Source organism: Podarcis raffonei, chromosome 10, assembly GCF_027172205.1.
Source record: "Podarcis raffonei isolate rPodRaf1 chromosome 10, rPodRaf1.pri, whole genome shotgun sequence".
NCBI lineage: Eukaryota > Metazoa > Chordata > Lepidosauria > Squamata > Lacertidae > Podarcis > Podarcis raffonei.
The window spans coordinates 1,190,151-1,208,153 of NC_070611.1; the positions used below are offsets into that span (position 1 = coordinate 1,190,151).

The 18,003-nt window shown below is 42.8% G+C and overlaps 1 protein-coding gene across 5 annotated transcripts in view; it reads left to right on the forward strand.

Moving 5' to 3' along the window:
* The first annotated feature begins 328 nt into the window (after positions 1-328).
* The window catches only part of LMNTD1 (lamin tail domain containing 1), a 267,223-nt gene continuing 249,548 nt past the window's right edge, over positions 329-18,003 (forward strand). For all 5 annotated transcript variants that reach the window (XR_008332541.1, XR_008332542.1, XM_053406837.1 and 2 more), the window contains exon 1: positions 329-442. Coding sequence is in view for 3 of the 5 variants with exons in the window: in XM_053406837.1 (XP_053262812.1) it covers positions 425-442 (18 nt within the window). In the remaining 2 variants the exon portion in view is untranslated. The remainder of the gene's footprint in view (positions 443-18,003) is intronic.

Here is an 18,003-nt window from a genome sequence, read left to right on the forward strand (position 1 = left end):
CTGTAATTATTAACTTACATTGGTTTAACTGTCACAGTTTTCCTCAAGGAATTCTCAGAATTGTAGTCAGGTAAGAGAGCTGAGAGTTCTCTGCTATGAATTCTTAGCTTGCCTTTCAGGTTCTCAGGGGAGGGGGAATGATATTATGTAACTTATAAGATTGTAGTGCAGTTATGCCGTATGATGGTATAGATGTTGATAATATTTTCTGAATTCTTGTTGGGAAGAGTTTCAAGGTAACATGTCATCATGTTATAGAATAAAGCAACCCTCATGCTTGTTGCTATGCCTTGATATCATAGTAACCATGATGTCATAGTATGGAATATATAGGCAGCATTTTTTTTCAAAGAAAATGTAGTTCTCCCCTTTTAAAATCTCTGGTATCTCGATCCATGGCAAAAGAGAGTTTATATCCACCAGAATGGAGTTCCTTCAGACTGTAAGTGTTTTCCCTTATTAATAATCCATTTTCAAATGCATTAGCATGCTGAAGTTGTGTTGTTTTTGTTCCATAAAGTCTACTCACATGTCAAATATATTTATATGTGTTAAAATTCAGGATGAAATAATGGCACAGGTTACATGACCAGGGATCAGAACATGACTTTTTGTGCTCCATATATTTTATGCTTCATTTATTTAACACATTTCAAGCCCATTGTTTAGGGTTCCTATCCTCCCAAGGTAGGTGACAATGCATCATTACACTACAATATTAAAATCCAAAACTTTTAAAATAACAGTAAAATGAAGAGAATAAAATGCTGCCTAATGAGATGACGGGTAGCTTTCGCCTTCTCCCTTTCTAATCAACTTGATACATAAAGTCTGGAGCTATAGTGGGGCACCATTTCAGTGCGGGAAAAGGCTTTGAAGAGATTTGGGAGCAGGCGGAGAAGTTTCATCAGGGTTTAAAGGCCTGGTCTTGGAACATATTCAAGATTAAATTACATAGAACCAATATTATTTGGTCAACACACAACAACAATTGAAAAGGAAAAGGAAAAGGAAAGGAAAGGAAAAGGAAAAGGAAGAAAGGGTCTTGTTTGTTTGGTATGATTACCAAGCTAGGCATGTGTGTGATTCTGAGGTTGGCTCCTGAAATGCCATCATGGACGCTGACCCCTTCCTGGGTGGACACCAGTTGGGGCCTGTTGGGCAGGGAGAACAGAGTGCACATGGCTGGGCAGCTGCTAGGGAAAACCCCTCGGTCCCCCTGGACCTCTAGCTCAAGTTCCCGCCTGCTGCAGCATCTCAAATGGGCCAGTCCCTGGCCTCCCAGTGGGTGTGCCTTGCAGGCTGAGAGGGCATTGGCTACACGCCTGCCCTCTATTGTATTCAGCATTGACTTATATCTTCACTGTACTTTATCATTAAGCAAAGTCCTGTGGAAAAGGACTTGAATCAGCAAATTTCTAGAAAACATCACAGTTACAGTATATGTATTTCCAAGTGAACCTCAAAGACTTAGTCTTTGTTGGCCAAGGAAGATCAGCAGTTCATTGTTCCATTTTCCTGAGCTCTCATGTGTTAATCATTTTAGATTCCAATAATAATAATAATAATAATAATAATAATAATAATAATAATAATAATATTAAAAAATTATTTATACCCCGCCCTTCTCACTTCAAAAACCGGGCATCTAAAAACAAATTTAAAACACTTAATTATAAAAGCAGCATAAAATACAATATAAAAACATGTCTAACAATAAAATTCAAAGTTCAGAAATCAATTTAGGGGAAATCCATCTAATAAGCATTAGATAATCCCCAGGGCTGCTGGCTGAATTGGTCCTACTTGGGCCAGTGAGGAGGCCAGGGGAGAATTAGCTGTGGGGTCTCAGAGTGGGTAATCTTTATAAAAGGGGAGGGGGAGGGAAGAAAAGGGAAATAAAAGATCAGGCTGAATTCAAATTAAAGGCCAGGTGGAATAGCTCTGTCTTACAAGCCCGACAGAAGGAGATTAAATCCTGAAGGGCCTGAGTCTCATGGGACAAAGCATTCCACCAGGTCAGAGCCATCTCTGAAAAGGCCCTGGCCCTGGTGGCGAATAGTCTGGCTTCCTTAGGGCCCAGGGCCTCTAAACTATGGTTATTCACGGACCTTAAGGTCCTCTGCGGGGCATACCAGGAGAGGCGGTCGGTCCCATAAATATGGGGGCCCTAAGCCACAAGGGATTGTTGTTTCTTTGTCCTGACAAGCTCACTGGTTAGCTCAAATTTCAAAAGAGAGCAAGGCAATATACCCAATTCATGCTTCTCCACTCCTCTTGTTGAAGGCAATGAGCTTGTGGCTAATAGACCAATGGCATACTGTCCTTATACCGACTTTTCACTGCTGGACAGCTGTTCCATGCACTGCTCACAAAGCTGTGAGTCTTTAGATGTTCCAGCATTACTGTGGGATGAATGCACAGAAGAGCATATATGTAGTGCCATTATTAAGGGTACTACTGTGTGACCCCCCCCCCACAATATGCTATGCCAGCCTTTCTCAGTCATTGGTCTCCAGATGTTGTTGGGCTACAAGTCCCATCATCCCTGACCACTGGTACTGCTAGCAAGGGATGATGGAAGTTGTAGTCCAACAACACCTGGGGACCCAAGGCTGAGAAAGACTGCCAAATGGTCACTTAGTATTTTGCTCTTATTTTCTTGGACATGTGACTGATCTCACTTTCCTTATTTGAGGGCTTATCCTTTTACCTCACTCTTTCTAGTCACAGATCTGCACTTTAAAGCTCCATGTCCAAACGGGGCATGGTGCAGTTTTACACTTAAACCAACTGAGATTACATCTCTGTAAAATGGCTATCAATTTCCAATAATAGCTACCAAACTTGAGTTGCAGACAGGTCTAAATTAACCTTAACGCTGATCTCTCCTGAAACTTGTGGTCCTATGTCTTATTTGTGGCTCTTCTCCCAACAGGCTGGATGAGCCCAATTGATTCATTGATTTGGAAATCTTTTGAAGCTCCTTAAACCATGAATGTCTGCAGTACCCATATAATCACGTAGAACACAATTGTGTTCCTTCCATGATCATATGAAGCAAGATATTGAATAATATGCTCATCCCTTGATTTATGCAGATTAGTCCAGGTTTACCCTTAAGTCTTATATGTGCTAAGAAAATGCACTTTAAACATAAAAAGTTCAACAATTTGATTTCTAGTGTTGTCTAATGCTAAAATAGTTTTCGCTGCTTACTCAGTATTACTCCCTGCTGGTGGGAAATTCCATTAAATGGCATCTCCCACTGAGAGTGGCAACAGTGCTGTTAGTTGAGTGGTGATATATGATACTCTTATATGCTTTAGTCAGAGTACCAAACTAAAAGGCTTGAATACTATGAGCATATAAGTTATGATGGCTGCAGTCACATGGTTTTTAACAAGTCCCTTGTTCATACTGTGGTCAAATATCAGCTGAATCTGAGCTGTTTCATACATGGCACTTCCATGAATAAGACTGCGCCTCATGTGGAAATTTGGCTCTTATTGGAGCCGTAGATAAGCTGTTAGCCTATTCGTCCTATGGGAGTCATTTATAAGGAGGTTGGAATTGGGGAAAGGGTTAACTTCCCACCCCATGCCCTGTCACCCTCCTACTGCCCAGGGCATGTATGATGGTGGCCCCCACACCCTAGTCATACAGCGATATAGCCTGTCACAGTAGCTGGCAAGATGCTAAATGGATCAATGGTCTCAACTATGATGCAACTTGACAAAGTTGTAGCATGTGGACTTCGTGTGTGATAAATAACATTTTATACCTTATCATTAAGTTAAATAAGTAAGTCAAAACATATTAGCATAGCTGTAGGCTTGGTTGTGGGTAGAAAGATGGAAGAATGGCATATGTAGCTTTGTGGAGTTGAGAAGTCACCCACTGTGGAATTGGCAGCAAACGAGCTGCCGTGTTACACTTCTGTACCAAACCAAGTACTGAACAGGACTGATGGACTTTGGGGTCTTAAATCTCAGCGGCACCCTGTGCAATGCCAAAATTTGGGGGCCCCAACCTCTCCCGATCCATTCTACAGCATTGTTGTGGCACCCCCTGCAGTGTGGCACCCAGTGCAGATGAACTGGTCACCCTACTCTAAAACTGCCTCTGAATAGGCTATAGGTCCCAGATAGGATTAGTTTTAAAACCAGGGTGAGTAACTTATGGCCTTCCACTTGTTGGCAAACTACAATTCCCAGCAGCCTCAGCCAATAATGACAGGGATGACTGTAGTCCAGCAATGTATGGAGGCCACAGGTTCCTCACCCCTGTGTTAAAGGAACAGTACATTGCAAGAAACATTCCATCTTTAGCATGGCCTACATGCTCCAGTGATATATACTCTACTAAAAAAATCTTCCTAAAGGAAACCTGCCCCATTATGTTCTACAATACCAGAAAACTTGAACTAAGCATATTTAGGTGTGGGAATTTACTTCTGGGTAAATATGAATAGGACTGCATAGCATGCAACTGTCCTGTTTTTACGGGGGCATCCCGGAATTGTAGAAGCCTTCTCATTTTATCCCCGGATGTCATGGGTTGTGCACCTTCACAGACCAGCTACTGCCGCTGCCGCCCAGTCACCTGCTGCCCCCCGCTATAGATGCACAAAGAGGTTGGACAGGCACACGAGCAAGTGGTGGGGATGGGGGCGAGTGGGCAAGCAAGCGGGCAAGCAGCAGCAGCGGGATGTTGTGTGGGACAGATGCCCCCATTTCCTCTTGGGAAATGTTGGAGTCTATGGGACTGTACTGTATAGCATTTACGTTTGTATTTAGATTTCCACCATAATAGGCACCCCTAGGCTGGTGCAGTAATACAGCGGAAACTATTTCCTTTAGAACCATTTTCTGTCTTGTGGTAAAACAAAAACCAACTGTATATAGTGGTACCTCAGGTTAAGTACTTAATTCATTCTGGAGGTCCGTTCTTAACCTGAAACTGTTCTTAACCTGAAGCACCACTTTAGCTAATGGGGCCTCCCGCTGCTGCCACACCTCCGGAGCATGATTTCTGTTCTCATCCTGAAGCAAAGTTCTTAACCCAAGGTACTATTTCTGGGTTAGCGGTGTCTGTAACCTGAAGCATATGTAACCTGACGCGTATGTAACCTGAGGTACCACTGTATATAAAAGTGAAGAGTGCAAGAGGACCTAATGATTTATTTATTCAAGGAAACCCTTATTATGCTCTCTAAATATGTATAATATATTTAAAAGCCTCAAGACAGACATGCTTATTGTTGATTATAGGATTATAAGTTGTCATGAAAGGGAACTTTTTAAAATAGCAATATTTTAAATACCTGAGCATATATTATTCAGAAATTGCTGGGGGCTGCCTCTTGAAACAAAATACTATATATAATGAAAAGATGCTGTCTGGTTCAAGCAAACAGAATGAGCACATTCTAGCAAGATTCAGAAAGGATGTTTATTCATGCATTAATAAAAGCTGTAAACAGGGCAATGATATATTTAGCTTGGACATGTAGCATTTATTCCTGTTTCATTCCAACTCTTTGAGAAGCTTGATGCTTCAGCATCATTATTTCCTTCTTCTGTTTCTCAGCCTTGTGATTTGACTTAAAGTTGGATCCCCAAAATGGATGAAAATGGATGAAAGGGATGCAGACAAGTCTAGAGCTTGTTTCTTTAGGTGCAAGAGGATGATCTGTGGTGAGCCTTGGGCTTGTGAACTCCCCTTTCAGCTCTTTATAGAAGATTGAAAGCTCTGGTTTTCATTTAAAGCTGTGACATCTGAGCTTGGTGAATTGTGTCTTGTTTAAACTATGGCTAGTAAGTACAAAGCAAGATCAAACTATGGTATCAGATCTCAGTTTGTTCTCAAACCACAGTTTAACGCCTTGGAAATCTGTAGAATTGGATGGCTTTTGGAATCTGGTTAGTATAATATTGAAAACAGTTCGTCCTCATGGGCATGAGAGAGGTGGCAAGAGGAGGGTGAGTGTGAAGGCCAAAGGCTCACAGCCATGGTTTATTCTCACAGTGGGAACCCAGGGATCCTCATTACATCTGAACCAAGACTAAGTATATATTATGCATTCACCGTCAGAATGGATGGAAAGAGGTGTATTGCAGGGAATTCTCTGTAGCTGCACAGTGCATCCCTACAGCAAATACGAATGCATATGCCTTGAGGGGGCAGAAAAAGGGGATGAGTGGGGAAGGAAAACTCCCTGCTCCCCTCATTCAGTTTATCTAGTGGAAAAATTGGAAGTGATGGGGGGGGGATGGGATAAAACCCTCTTGTAAACTGTACTTTAAAAAAAATTAAGAGAGAAATGCTTTTCAATGCATTTAAAAAAACTGTTTCAGATATACTTTAATCCCTCAAAATGCTGTCAAATATCTGTAAAATAATCCACGGTATCTGGCATTACAATCCTTGCAGACTATAGACATGCAGAATTCTTATATCGTCTCTGCTTCAGATCCCTCCATCTTCTGCAGCTTGCGAAAGAAACTGATATTTATTTGCAATATATTTGTACACACACCAAATCATGCCAACCTCCAAGGAGGGAGAGTCCACCACATCCCAAGGGAGTCTGTTCCACTGTCGAACAGCTCTTCGCATCAGAAAATTATTCCTGAAGTTTAGTTGAAATCTCCTTCTTGTAACTTGAAGCCATGAGTTTGGGTCCTATCCCCCTGTTTTGCTAAATCAGTTACAGGTTCTCTGATGGATCTTATTGAGGGGAAAGGTTTTTATCTGAACAAAATAAAACTTCTAATGTAAAACCACCCCCAAACAATCAATGAACCACCCTCTTACACAAAGAGAGAGGACTTATGGCCCTAAGGGAAGGGTTGATTGCACAAGGCCAATCCTATGCCTCCTCGATCCTCTTGCGCACTTCCACTACACACCCAGAGCAGGAGAAAACAAGCTTGTTTCCTCTTCCATGTGACAGCCCTTTAGAATTTTAAAGATGGCTATCATATCTCCTCTCAGCCTTTTATTTTCCAAGCTAAACATACCCAACTCCTTCAACAGTTCCTCATAACCATTTCCAGGCCCCCATCACCTTGGTCACTCTCCTCTGCACACGTTCCAGCTTGTCAACATCCTTCTTAAATTGTGGTGCCCAGAACTGGACACAGTACTCTAGATGGGGTCTGACCAAGACAGAATAAAGCGATACTACTACTCCTGACCTGGACAATAGATTTCTGTCGATGCAGCCTAGAATAGCATTAGGTTTTTTGCTGCTGCATCACATTGTTGACTCATGTTAAGCCTGTGGCCTCCTAAGACTCCTCGATTCTTTTCACATGTACTACTGGCAAGCCAGGTGTCTCCCATCCTATATTTGCCATCATTGTTCTTTTTTAGAGTTTTCTCCTCTGTAGAGTCCCCGTCCCCCCCAAAGTTCTTTTGTACTTCTGCAAGTCTTGTGGAATCCCTGCTCATACCTTTCTCTTGTGTGTGGTCTGGTGCTGCATTTGGCTTTGTACTCAGAGAATGAGTTTGCTGCTAGTATATGGGAAATACCTGGCCGTCACTAGACTTCTTCTTCATGGTGTTATTCTCCTCCTCCTGTCTTTTCTCTCCTTGGTCTTAGTTGCCCATTTTGCCATTTAGGGTTATAATGGGTGCTCGTAAAAAGAAGCAAGTGGGTCTCCCATAGTACTGTGCCCAAATTTTTTAACTATTCTCAATTAATGAGAAAATAACTTGCATTTGAACATTTGCAAAAGTGAAATTCTCACAAGGGAGGTGCAGTGTTTTTGTTCTGCTTCTTTTAGGTGGCCAAGGGATTTTTGTGAGTTCCCTTTCCTTCATTTATTCTGCAAGTCATGCCACCAATGGTCTGGCCCCTGCTGCAATCCTGGGCACCCATGCTTGAATTAAAGTCTAGGAGCAAGATATTGCATGGTGACTCCTCTCACAGGATTTCTTAAGTTCATGAGCCATGGGCATTCAGGGAGGCTGCTGGAGAAACATTTACTGGAAATAAAAATGCACATACCACTCTCAGATCCTTGTAATACGATATGGTAAGCTCCAAAATTCCACACCCATAGAAATTCTGAAGCACTCTGAGAAAGAGACAGAAAGATGGCAGCCTCTTTCACTGGGGAGGAAAGGTTTTGAGAAACTGGAGGACAGATTTTGTCACAGCAGTTTTCATCACAGCCATTCAAAAGACAGTAAATGAAGCTGAAAGACACCGAGGATGAAGAGGATGAGGAAATGATGCCAAGGAAATGGGGAACAAAATAGTGCTGATCTGTGTTAACTATGAAAAGGTGAGTATTATTTGTAATTTGTTCACAGAAGTATCAAATGCAAAATATAAGAGAATATTGAAATTCAGAATTGCTCAGTGCCCCCCCCCCCAATAGCTCATTATTTACTGGAATCTTTATAAAAAAACTAGACACTTCTTCTTAATGGAATATAGGCTTTAAAAAAACTATACTTAATAGAGAATAAGCAGTGATAAGACAAATACCTTTTAGCTCTTGCCCCCTTTCCCCTCTTTTCCTCTTTCCATCCTCTGTATTATTCACTCAATGCCGCTACTTTGCTAGTTTTCAAATACTGCTCTGAAATGCTGCTTGGGTGAGTAATTTAGTAAATGATTGCTCCAGACTGTAGGGCTAAGATGCACAATATTTCTGAGGCTAGATTTGAATGGCTTTGCTGGTGGAGTAATGTCTCTGGCAGTTCTGGTATTCCTAGCTTGCTGATAAACTACTTGCAAGCCTAGAGTATACCCTCAGCCATCTTACACGTTGCCTAGTATCTGTGGTACTTTTAAAATAATACTTGTTGTTGTTGTTGTCGTCGTCGTTGTCGTCATCGTTGTTGTTGTCGTTGTTGTCGTCTTACAATCACTGCCCAAAGCAGTTAGGAAAGCATTGTGGGAGAGAGAAAACAAGCCAGGGACTCTTCCTTCTCTGTAAATGGACAGATGACACTGTATAGACAGTTTTGGTTCTGAGTCAGCACCCCAGTTCCCTCATGCAGCAGAGAGCTGATAAGTCCATTGCCTGAATGATGAACCTGGGCAGGTTGACCCTACTTGCAAACTGCTGCAATTCAAGCAAGATGATTTTTCACTGGCTAACACATCTTCAAGTATGTATGGGTCCTTTAAATTCCCCCCCCCCGGCTTTCTTTTCTCGCAAGAGCATGCTAAATGAAACAAGAGCAAATTACGAGGACTGAGCTTCAGGATTTCCCCACACAGCCTTTGTGTCTTTCACAGCACCTAGTGACCTCTTGGCCTCCAGTGTAAAATGGGTAGGAAGAGTCTGGAGATCTGGCACCCAGCCAACATCAAATTAATTTCCTTCCCTGTGAAACAGCTCTGGTTTCATAGCAAGGAGTTTTGTTGTTTAGCTGTCCTAGAATGAATGGGTTTCTGTTTACCATATCGCCTGTTTGATGAAGGCAAAGCTCCAGGGCAAGGTTCTGTATTAATCACTCTTCCAAATGGCATCTTAGCTATGAGATCATTAATAACTGTGGCAATTAAGATACTTTAATATTGATATTAATGGTCATATTATTAGGGCAGTGACTCTGGGCCTATTTACACTCTCAGTGGCAATCACTGATGCAGGGCATCTGTGCCCATTGATTGGGGCATCAGCTGCTTATTACATGGAAGTTGTAGCATGTGATTTGGCCCTGTGTGTTCACACCAAATTTCAAGGACCAAGAAAGAAAGAAAGAAAGAAAGAAAGAAAGAAAGAAAATTAAATTGCCTTTATATCTGCAGTGACCACAGCTGTAATATATCTCATTAGCAATGTTTACAGAATTACTGTCCTTTTTTGGCAACTGGGAATGTATATTTATAGTGACTATTTCCCTGCTGGTACTTCACGAGTTGCCTAACATGATTTAATCCCATATTTTCCCAACTATTGCTGTTCAGATAAGATGAAGGCTGTGTCCAGCATAAGAGGTCAACTTACACAAGAATGTGGTCCAACCTCATAGGAGGTTTTTCTAGAAAAGCATTTGTTTGAGAAAGAAGGGGTGCATATTCAAATTCAAACTGAACTGAAGGAAACTCACTTCCTTCATAACTTGCAGTAAAGCTTAGGGCTCAACTCAACTTGTCCAGATGCTGTTGAGCTGTCACCCCTGACCATGCCCCATGCCGACTGGGGGTGATGGGAGTTGGAGTCCAACAACATCTGGAGGTCCAAAGGTTCCTCATCCCTGCCTTAGACTGGTGTCCCATTCTTGCTAACACTGGAGCTGTGAGAGTTTGATTCACTTACAATGAATCTTACAAATGAAAATTTTCTTGCACTGCAAAGATGGTAACTCTAGAAGCATGTGCTGTAGCAAGGCTGCTAAAACAGCAGGGGAACAGTCCAGATAAGGAGCTAGAGCAAAGTTCAAGCAGTAGAGCAATAAAAGTGTTGCACCAGTGACAGCCAGGCAGCTACTGAAGATTCCCCTCCCCCCCCCACACACATTGCCTTATAAACCCAGCCATGAGGAATTAACCCATGGTCTGGCTTAGTGCTATATCGAATCCAAGGCTCCTTGTTTGTTTCATTTGAAACAAACCACAAGGGTTGTTCTTGACTTGTTCTTGTTTGAGGGGAAACAAACTATGAACCATGGTTTGGATGCTATGCTAAGTCAAACCATGGCTTCGCTTCCAGAGGTGGGGAAGAGTAAGTGGCCACAACTGCTCTTGCACACTAAGCCATTGTTTAGCTTAGCATCACATGTGGATGAGGCTGATGTCTTCAGCTGAGCAGAACAGGTGCTTGCATGAATAGAAAGGATTTTAGCAGATGATGAACATTACATTCCTTCCCCTTTGAGAAATAAACTGCAATCATTTCTGCAGATACATGTGTGCAGCTTGGTTAATTTGGTCAGCAAGCTATTCATTCTTTATTCATTGACTTGACTTGATAAGTATTGTATATGGGATTCAATCTTAGTGCCTTCTTTAGCAGAAAGCAATGCAGAGTTAGGGCTTTTACTGCAGATCTCTCTCAGCATCACAACTGCTAAAGAGCAAGAAGTGGTGAAGAAGACCTGAACCACTAGCACTTTGCTCCCCATTTCAGTTGGGGAATGTATTCTTTCTTCTTCCCCTATTGAACAGGTCTGGTCTGCTGTGGTTCCTGACCCATCATTGGGCCATACGTCTTCCCACTGCCTTCTGGGTAGGCATCTTACCTTTCTGTACTCCAGTGGTTCTCAAACTTTTTTCTGTGGGCCACACATTCAGAAAACAAATTTGCTCACATCACATCAATTTTCTATTGATAAGAAATACATTGAAAACAAAAAAGAAACAATTCTCAGCAGTGCTTGATTTATAACATAGAACACAACTTCTTTATAATATGATCAAGGGACATCCACAAAGTATTGAACAATGCAGCTACATAGGAACACGAATCGTTCTCAAAATATAAAGGTAAAAGGGTACTGGACCCCTGGACGGTTAAGTCCAGCCAAAGGCGACTATGGAGTTGCAGGGCTCATCTCGCTTTCAGGCTGAGGGAGCCAGTGTTTGTCCACAGACAGCTTTCCGGGTCCTGTGGCCAGCATGATTAAACCACTTCTGGCACAACAGAACACCGTGACGGAAACCAGAGCACACGGAAACAAAGAATGATGGAGGAAACTCATTCTTTGAATTCCTGTCTGGTTGGTGGAGGAGCGGGCTTTCACCTGCAGTCTGGAACTCACTTCCCTATGGAATGAGAGGGCAGGCAAAGATACTGGGTGCAGGAGCACTCCGACTGCCATGACCTGCAACGAGCCACCTCCCAACTGTTCCTGGAAGTAGAGGATATCCTGCTAATTGGGCTTTAATTGGAGTAAAGTAAAGGCATGTGCTAGAAGTGATGAGACAACAAACTGCGGAACATCTTGGCTACAAGGATTTAAAGGTTGGAAATGAGATAAGGTTTCATTTGGTGCCAGAGATTTGGGGGGGAGCCTATGGTTGTTTTTCAAAGTGTTTATTCTGCATTTCTGATTTGGCAACCCTCTTCAGAATGCAAAGTTAAAATATAATATATAAAGGGGTGGAAGAAACTGGATTAAAAACATGAAATTTAACGTCAAACTGGAACTGCATGTGTGAGAGGAATGGAACAGAGAGAGCCCTTTGAAAGGACTATGTTGGAATGCAGAAAGAAACCACCCCCACTCTCCGTTATTTTCAAAGGAATGAGAAGGAGACTGAGACAATTTAGAATGTAATCTAACTGGAAAGATAACTGACTATAAATTTTCAGCTGAAGGAGGAAAGGAGTCTGCCAGCTGCAAAGTCAGAGGTTTTTTTTTTAATTAATCATTGGCAGTTTGGAATCAGACTGCTCTTTCTGGGCTGGAAAAAAATGGTGAGGACAGTTTATTTGTTGAAACAGAGGGGTCTCTAACAAACTCTTGAATCAAGGGACAAAGTGATTCAAAAGCTTTTGGAAAACTGAGACAAGCGCTTCCCCCAAGTTATGATGGGAAATATCAACAGTTGGAAGAATGAAGGACACAACATCATAATACTTAATGTATTAACACAAATTGAAACCGTAAGATTGTAGCTGTTGTATAAGGGTTTACTATCTTGAAGGGAATGTATCTGAAATTATTAAGATTTTGGAATGCAGAAAATAAAATAAAATAAAACACAAAGTGGAATCCATCAAAACTAGCATGTGAGGAAGGCACTTTAACTAAATTGTATAATTCACTATATAAATAATTGGTTTTAATAATTGTATTAATTGGATAAAATTGGCATTGTTATAATGAGACTGTTATTGGACCTATATTGGAAAATCAATTTTAAAAATATTTATTAGCAGCTAGATCTTGATTTCATCTCTGGTGGCCCAAGTGTCTGGGGCAACATTTTGACTGTACCTTCCACAAGTAACTCTTTCTCTTCTTCCAAATAGCTTCACCTCAGTGTTCATTTCTTGTTCATTCGAAACACACCCACACAACATTTTCAGACCACACTGGGCTTATTTTAGGGAGGTTGCCTCTTAGGTTCCTCCCCCCTCCCCTCAGAGCATACTAATGACTCCCCCTTTTCTCTTGGTAGCCTTGCTTTGCTTGCAAAAGATTGCTGATTCAGCCAGTGGCGGAGAGCCATTGGGGGCACGTCCCCAGGGCGTAGCATGCCACCATAGGGGCATGGGGCGTGTGCTGGGGCATGTGCTGGGGGCGTGGTGTGCCGCCCCTAGGGGTGTGGCACCCAGCACGGGTGGGGGGGCAGCCATGATGGCACCCTGCTGGGATCGCACTGCCAGGGGCAGTGCGCTCCTCCCGCACGCCTCTTCCTCTGCCAGTGGATTCAGCCTGCTATTTCTCTTGGTAATGTTGGAAAAGACTGCTGTCTGAAACCTTGGTGTGCCACTGTCAGTTTAGGCCTTTTTTGGCGGCCCTGAATAACATTTGATGTGCCCCCACCCCAGCAGCCCTCACACTGCCTTCCCCAAACCAGGTAAGTGAAGCACTGGGCTTTGGGGAGGAGGTGTGAGGGCTCTGGCAGGGTCTAGTTAGCACTTGCCCAGCTTTGGGAAGGAGGGGGAGGGATCTAGGATCCTTGCTTATCTGGCTTTAGGAAGGCAGTGTGAGGGCTGGGAGGGGGGACATTAGTTTTTGGCCTTGATTCCCCCCCCCCCCCCGCTGCCCCCTGACGAGACAGTGTATGGCCTGCGGGTTCCGTGTCAAAGTGCTCTTGCAGCACATCTGGTGTGAAAAGTTGGACCGCCCTAGTATAGGCAATAATTAGCTAGATGACCCCAATGCGGCATAAGCGGCATAAGGCCGCTACCTGTGTTCCCATATCCCTAGCAATTATAACTCAGCCCCTGCATTGGTTACTAGTACTTATGATTCTATTCCATTCAGTGCAAAAAAGGGTTTGACTTTGCCTGTCTGAAGGCCAATGTAAGTTATGGTCATCTCTGTCATATGTGACTCCCGCCCCAGACACAATTCTAAGGTGCACAAGGCAAATGCCACTGAAAATTCTAACACTTACTACCCACAGCGTTGTGTATACATGCACATTTTCCTTAAAATTATCTTTGATTTACGGTATCTATTATTGTTTGTTGTGCAACAGTCCAGGGAGAGACCAAGAAAAAGGGAAACACTCCCCCTAGGAACTGCACTCAAACACACACCCTGTTCAAATGTGTATAGTAATATATGCTGTGGTATTAAAACTAGTATACAAGGAAGGCATTGGTGAGGGACCTGATGCATAACCACCAAAGGATGCTGGAGAATGCAAATATTTGTATAATACTTTGAGGTTTTTGAAGCATTTCATGTACATTTTTCTAATGGCAATCCTTACAACTACATTGTAAGGTAAGTGTTATTACCTCCCCCCATAACACAGATGGTAGGACTGAGGCAGAGAGAGACTTGCATAACCCTTTCTCAGAGGTGAGGTTTAAACCAGGGACTTTCTGATTTGCAGCTCACTACACACTACAGAGTAGGGGCGCGGGTGGCGCTGTGGGTTAAAGCCTCAGTGCCTAGGACTTGCCGATCAAAAGGTCGGCGGTTCGAATCCCCGCGGCGGGGTGCGCTCCCATCGCTCGGTCCCAGCGCCTGCCAACCTAGCAGTTTGAAAGCACCCTCGGGTGCAAGTAGATAAATAGGGACCGCTTACTAGCGGGAAGGTAAACAGCGTTCCGTGTGCTGCGCTGGCTCACCAGATGCAGCTTGTCACGCTGGCCACGTGACCCGGAAGTGTCTGCGGACAGCGCTGGCTCCCGGCCTCTAGAGTGAGATGAGCGCACAACCCTAGAGTCTGTCAAGACTGGCCCGTACGGGCAGGGGTACCTTTACCTTTATCTTACACACTACAGATGATGCTTCATATATTTCCAATTTAATGTGCATGAGGAAGCTCACATGCTTTTATTCGGAAGGTCCTCCTAGGCAGTGGCATAGCGTGGGTTGCCAGTGCCTGGGGCAAGTGTCCTTTGCATTGCCGACTGATAGGCTGGACAAAGGAGCAATAGCTTGGTGAGCAACCTGAGTAGGATGGGGGGTTGGTTGGGAGCAAGGATCTTTCTAAAGCCCATGCAGAGGGTTCCTTAGCAGCTGGCCATCTCCCAAATCGGCTCCTTAGTCAACCTACATGAACACTGAGAGATTTTCTTTGTGAAGGGTAGGGTGTACTATTTTTTATTTATTATTACTACTTTATTTATTTCTTTAAAAATGTTTGCGCCCCCTAAGAATTTTGTGCCCAGGCAACCAGCCCTATGGCCCCTCCCACACTATGCCAGTTAAAATGATCAGGTAACAGCTGGTGATGGGAAATAGGCCGGAGACTCTGGAGAGCTGCTGCCACCAGCTGGAGTGAGCGGTAGATGGCTTGATGGACAAGTAGCCTGACCTAGATTAAGGCAGCTTCCTGTGTATCTTTGGCATGCTGCATTGGAAATGTGCACAGTCTTCACACAGAAAATGCATACATGGGCCAGCCAATGTGTCTAGAGCCTGCGTGACCATGACTAGAAATAATGACATTGGCCAGGGAAAGTTCCGAATCCTGTGTTTGTGCTGCTGGCTAGTTTAGCTCATTCCCCATACCTGTATATGAGTGAGCACAATCAATAGAGGTTGTGCTCAGTCTCCCTAAAATATCATGTCTCTTCTTTTCAGAAATGGCATTTTTCCCTTGCTAACTTCCCCTTTAACTCACTTTATCTTCACCAGATTTGATTTAATGATATAAAAGTAATTTGTTTCATCGTAAACAGGCATTGTCTGGTCCTCTCTATCCATCTTTTTAAGTGGTTTCATTGCAAATAGCACCATAACATAAAAAATTAATTAAATGAAGAGAAGAAGCACCCACCTGCTAGTTCACTATTTATGGGGCCATCTATAATTTAGGAAGCAGAATCAGAAATATACAGAAATAAAAGAAAAACTCACTGAGCTGCACAAAACCATTCTAAAGCACTTTTTTTTTTTTACACTCCCTGCAACAGAGCTTCATAAAGAAAATAGATTATGAGCAGTCACCAGGCCTAGTTGTGGAAGAATCTCTTCTGGATGGTTAAATCATTTTAATGGGCCAGATTCATGTCTAATATAAATCTGCATAATGCTACTATGGTCAAGATAGTTCTCCTGTTAATTGATTCATGGTTAGCTGACATTATCTCTGGAAGACCCAGAGCAGTGAGGACTCTTCTACAGCAGTGATATTTAATGTACAGTTCTAGGAACCTCAAATGGTCTTTGATGCATTTTCAAATAGCTTCTGAGGCAATGACTAAGCTAACAGATGAGATCAGAAGATCCCAATGTTTAAAGAAAGTTTCTACTGCATGCTGAAGAGGCAAGTCTCTTTTCCATGTAAACTTTAAAGGGCTTGCCCCATTAGCATTACAAATGACTTCACTGGACTTTTCAGAGAAAATAAATGCTCAAATTCCAAGTGGGGGGTGGGGGAAATAATGTGAATCAAATTCTAGAGAGAAACGTTTTTGGTCAATGGAAATTCCTGCAGGATGCTTATAGGATAGCCATCCTTTTCTGCAGTATCCTAAGGAGAAGGAGAAGTTTGTCATGATGAGCAGAATCCAATGGATTGAATCTGATTCCACCTATGGTTGACAGATAACCTAAAGTAAGGCTGGGAGAAAAGGAGGGAGGGGAGATCAAGAGAAGGCTCTTATGAGAAGAAGGTGGAAGCACTCCCTCCACAGAGTCATTAAGGAAGGAGAGAATGAAGGACCAATTTTGAACAAAAGCATCAGGTTTGGCACTGTTTGTAGGAAGCCAGATGGTTTGAGTCAGATTCTCAGACAAAGCTATGTGCCAAATATATTTATACTAGACCTCAAGGCCAATGTCTAAGGACATTTTCCATTCTCCCACAGTAGCCATAAGGGCTGCTACATGAAGAAAGGACTACAAATCCTTATGGAACAATTTAGGGTTAGAAAACAAGGAATACAGAGCAAGTGCAGGAAACTGAGGAACAGTCCCAGAAATGCTCATCTTAGGGGGAAAGCCACCGTATATGCAGATAATGTCCCCTCCAACACTTAGCATTGAGGAATTCATGTAGCTTAATTTAAGCAGTGTGAAGTACCAACAATTGCTGGAGAAATACTCCTGAAAGGGACATGAGCCCACATGGCTGACCAAGAGGCCCCAGTGATTAGTTCACCAATGTCCTTTTTTCAAACCAATCACAAACCATTATGGTTCTGAAACAGAGAATTAACCAAGAGTCCATAAAGAGCTAAAATATTATTTCAACATTGTGACCATTTATTCTTGAAGGAAGTCAGAGATCTGGGAGTGTTAGGGAGATGCTCACTGGAAGGACAGATCCTGAAGCTGAGGCTCCAATACTTTGGTCATTTCATGAGAAGAGCAGACTTTCCCTGATGTTGGGAAAGATTGAGGGCACAAGGAGAAGGGGATGACGGAGGACGAGATGGTTGGACAGAGTTCTCAAAGCTACCAGCATGAGTTTGATCAAACTGTGGGAGGCAGTGGAAGACAGGAGTGCCTGGCGTGCGCTGGTCCAGGGGGTCACGAAGAGTCGGACACGACTAAGCAACAACAACAAAAGAAGAAGAGGATTTCTCTCCATTTGGCATAGAGCTTTTTTACATAGATCTTGTATGAAACTCAGCAGTAAACCATAAACAATCACTTTTTACATTTTATTATTACATTTTTATCTCATCCTTCTTCCAAGCAAGGTGATATGATCTGAATGTGGTGTAGCAATGAGCGTGTCAGATGAACACTGTGGAGACTCAGGTTCCCATTCAGACTTGGAGCAGTCACTCTCTGTGCAACCAATATATGGGGTTGTTCTGGGTGGCAGGAGAGTAATGATCTGAGTTCCTTGAAGAAAAAGGAGATAAAAATGTAATAAATAAAATTTGTATCTCATGTTAAGGTGGTTTTTGCCTTCCAAACTGTTCCTGTTTGTAACACCTTTGGTAG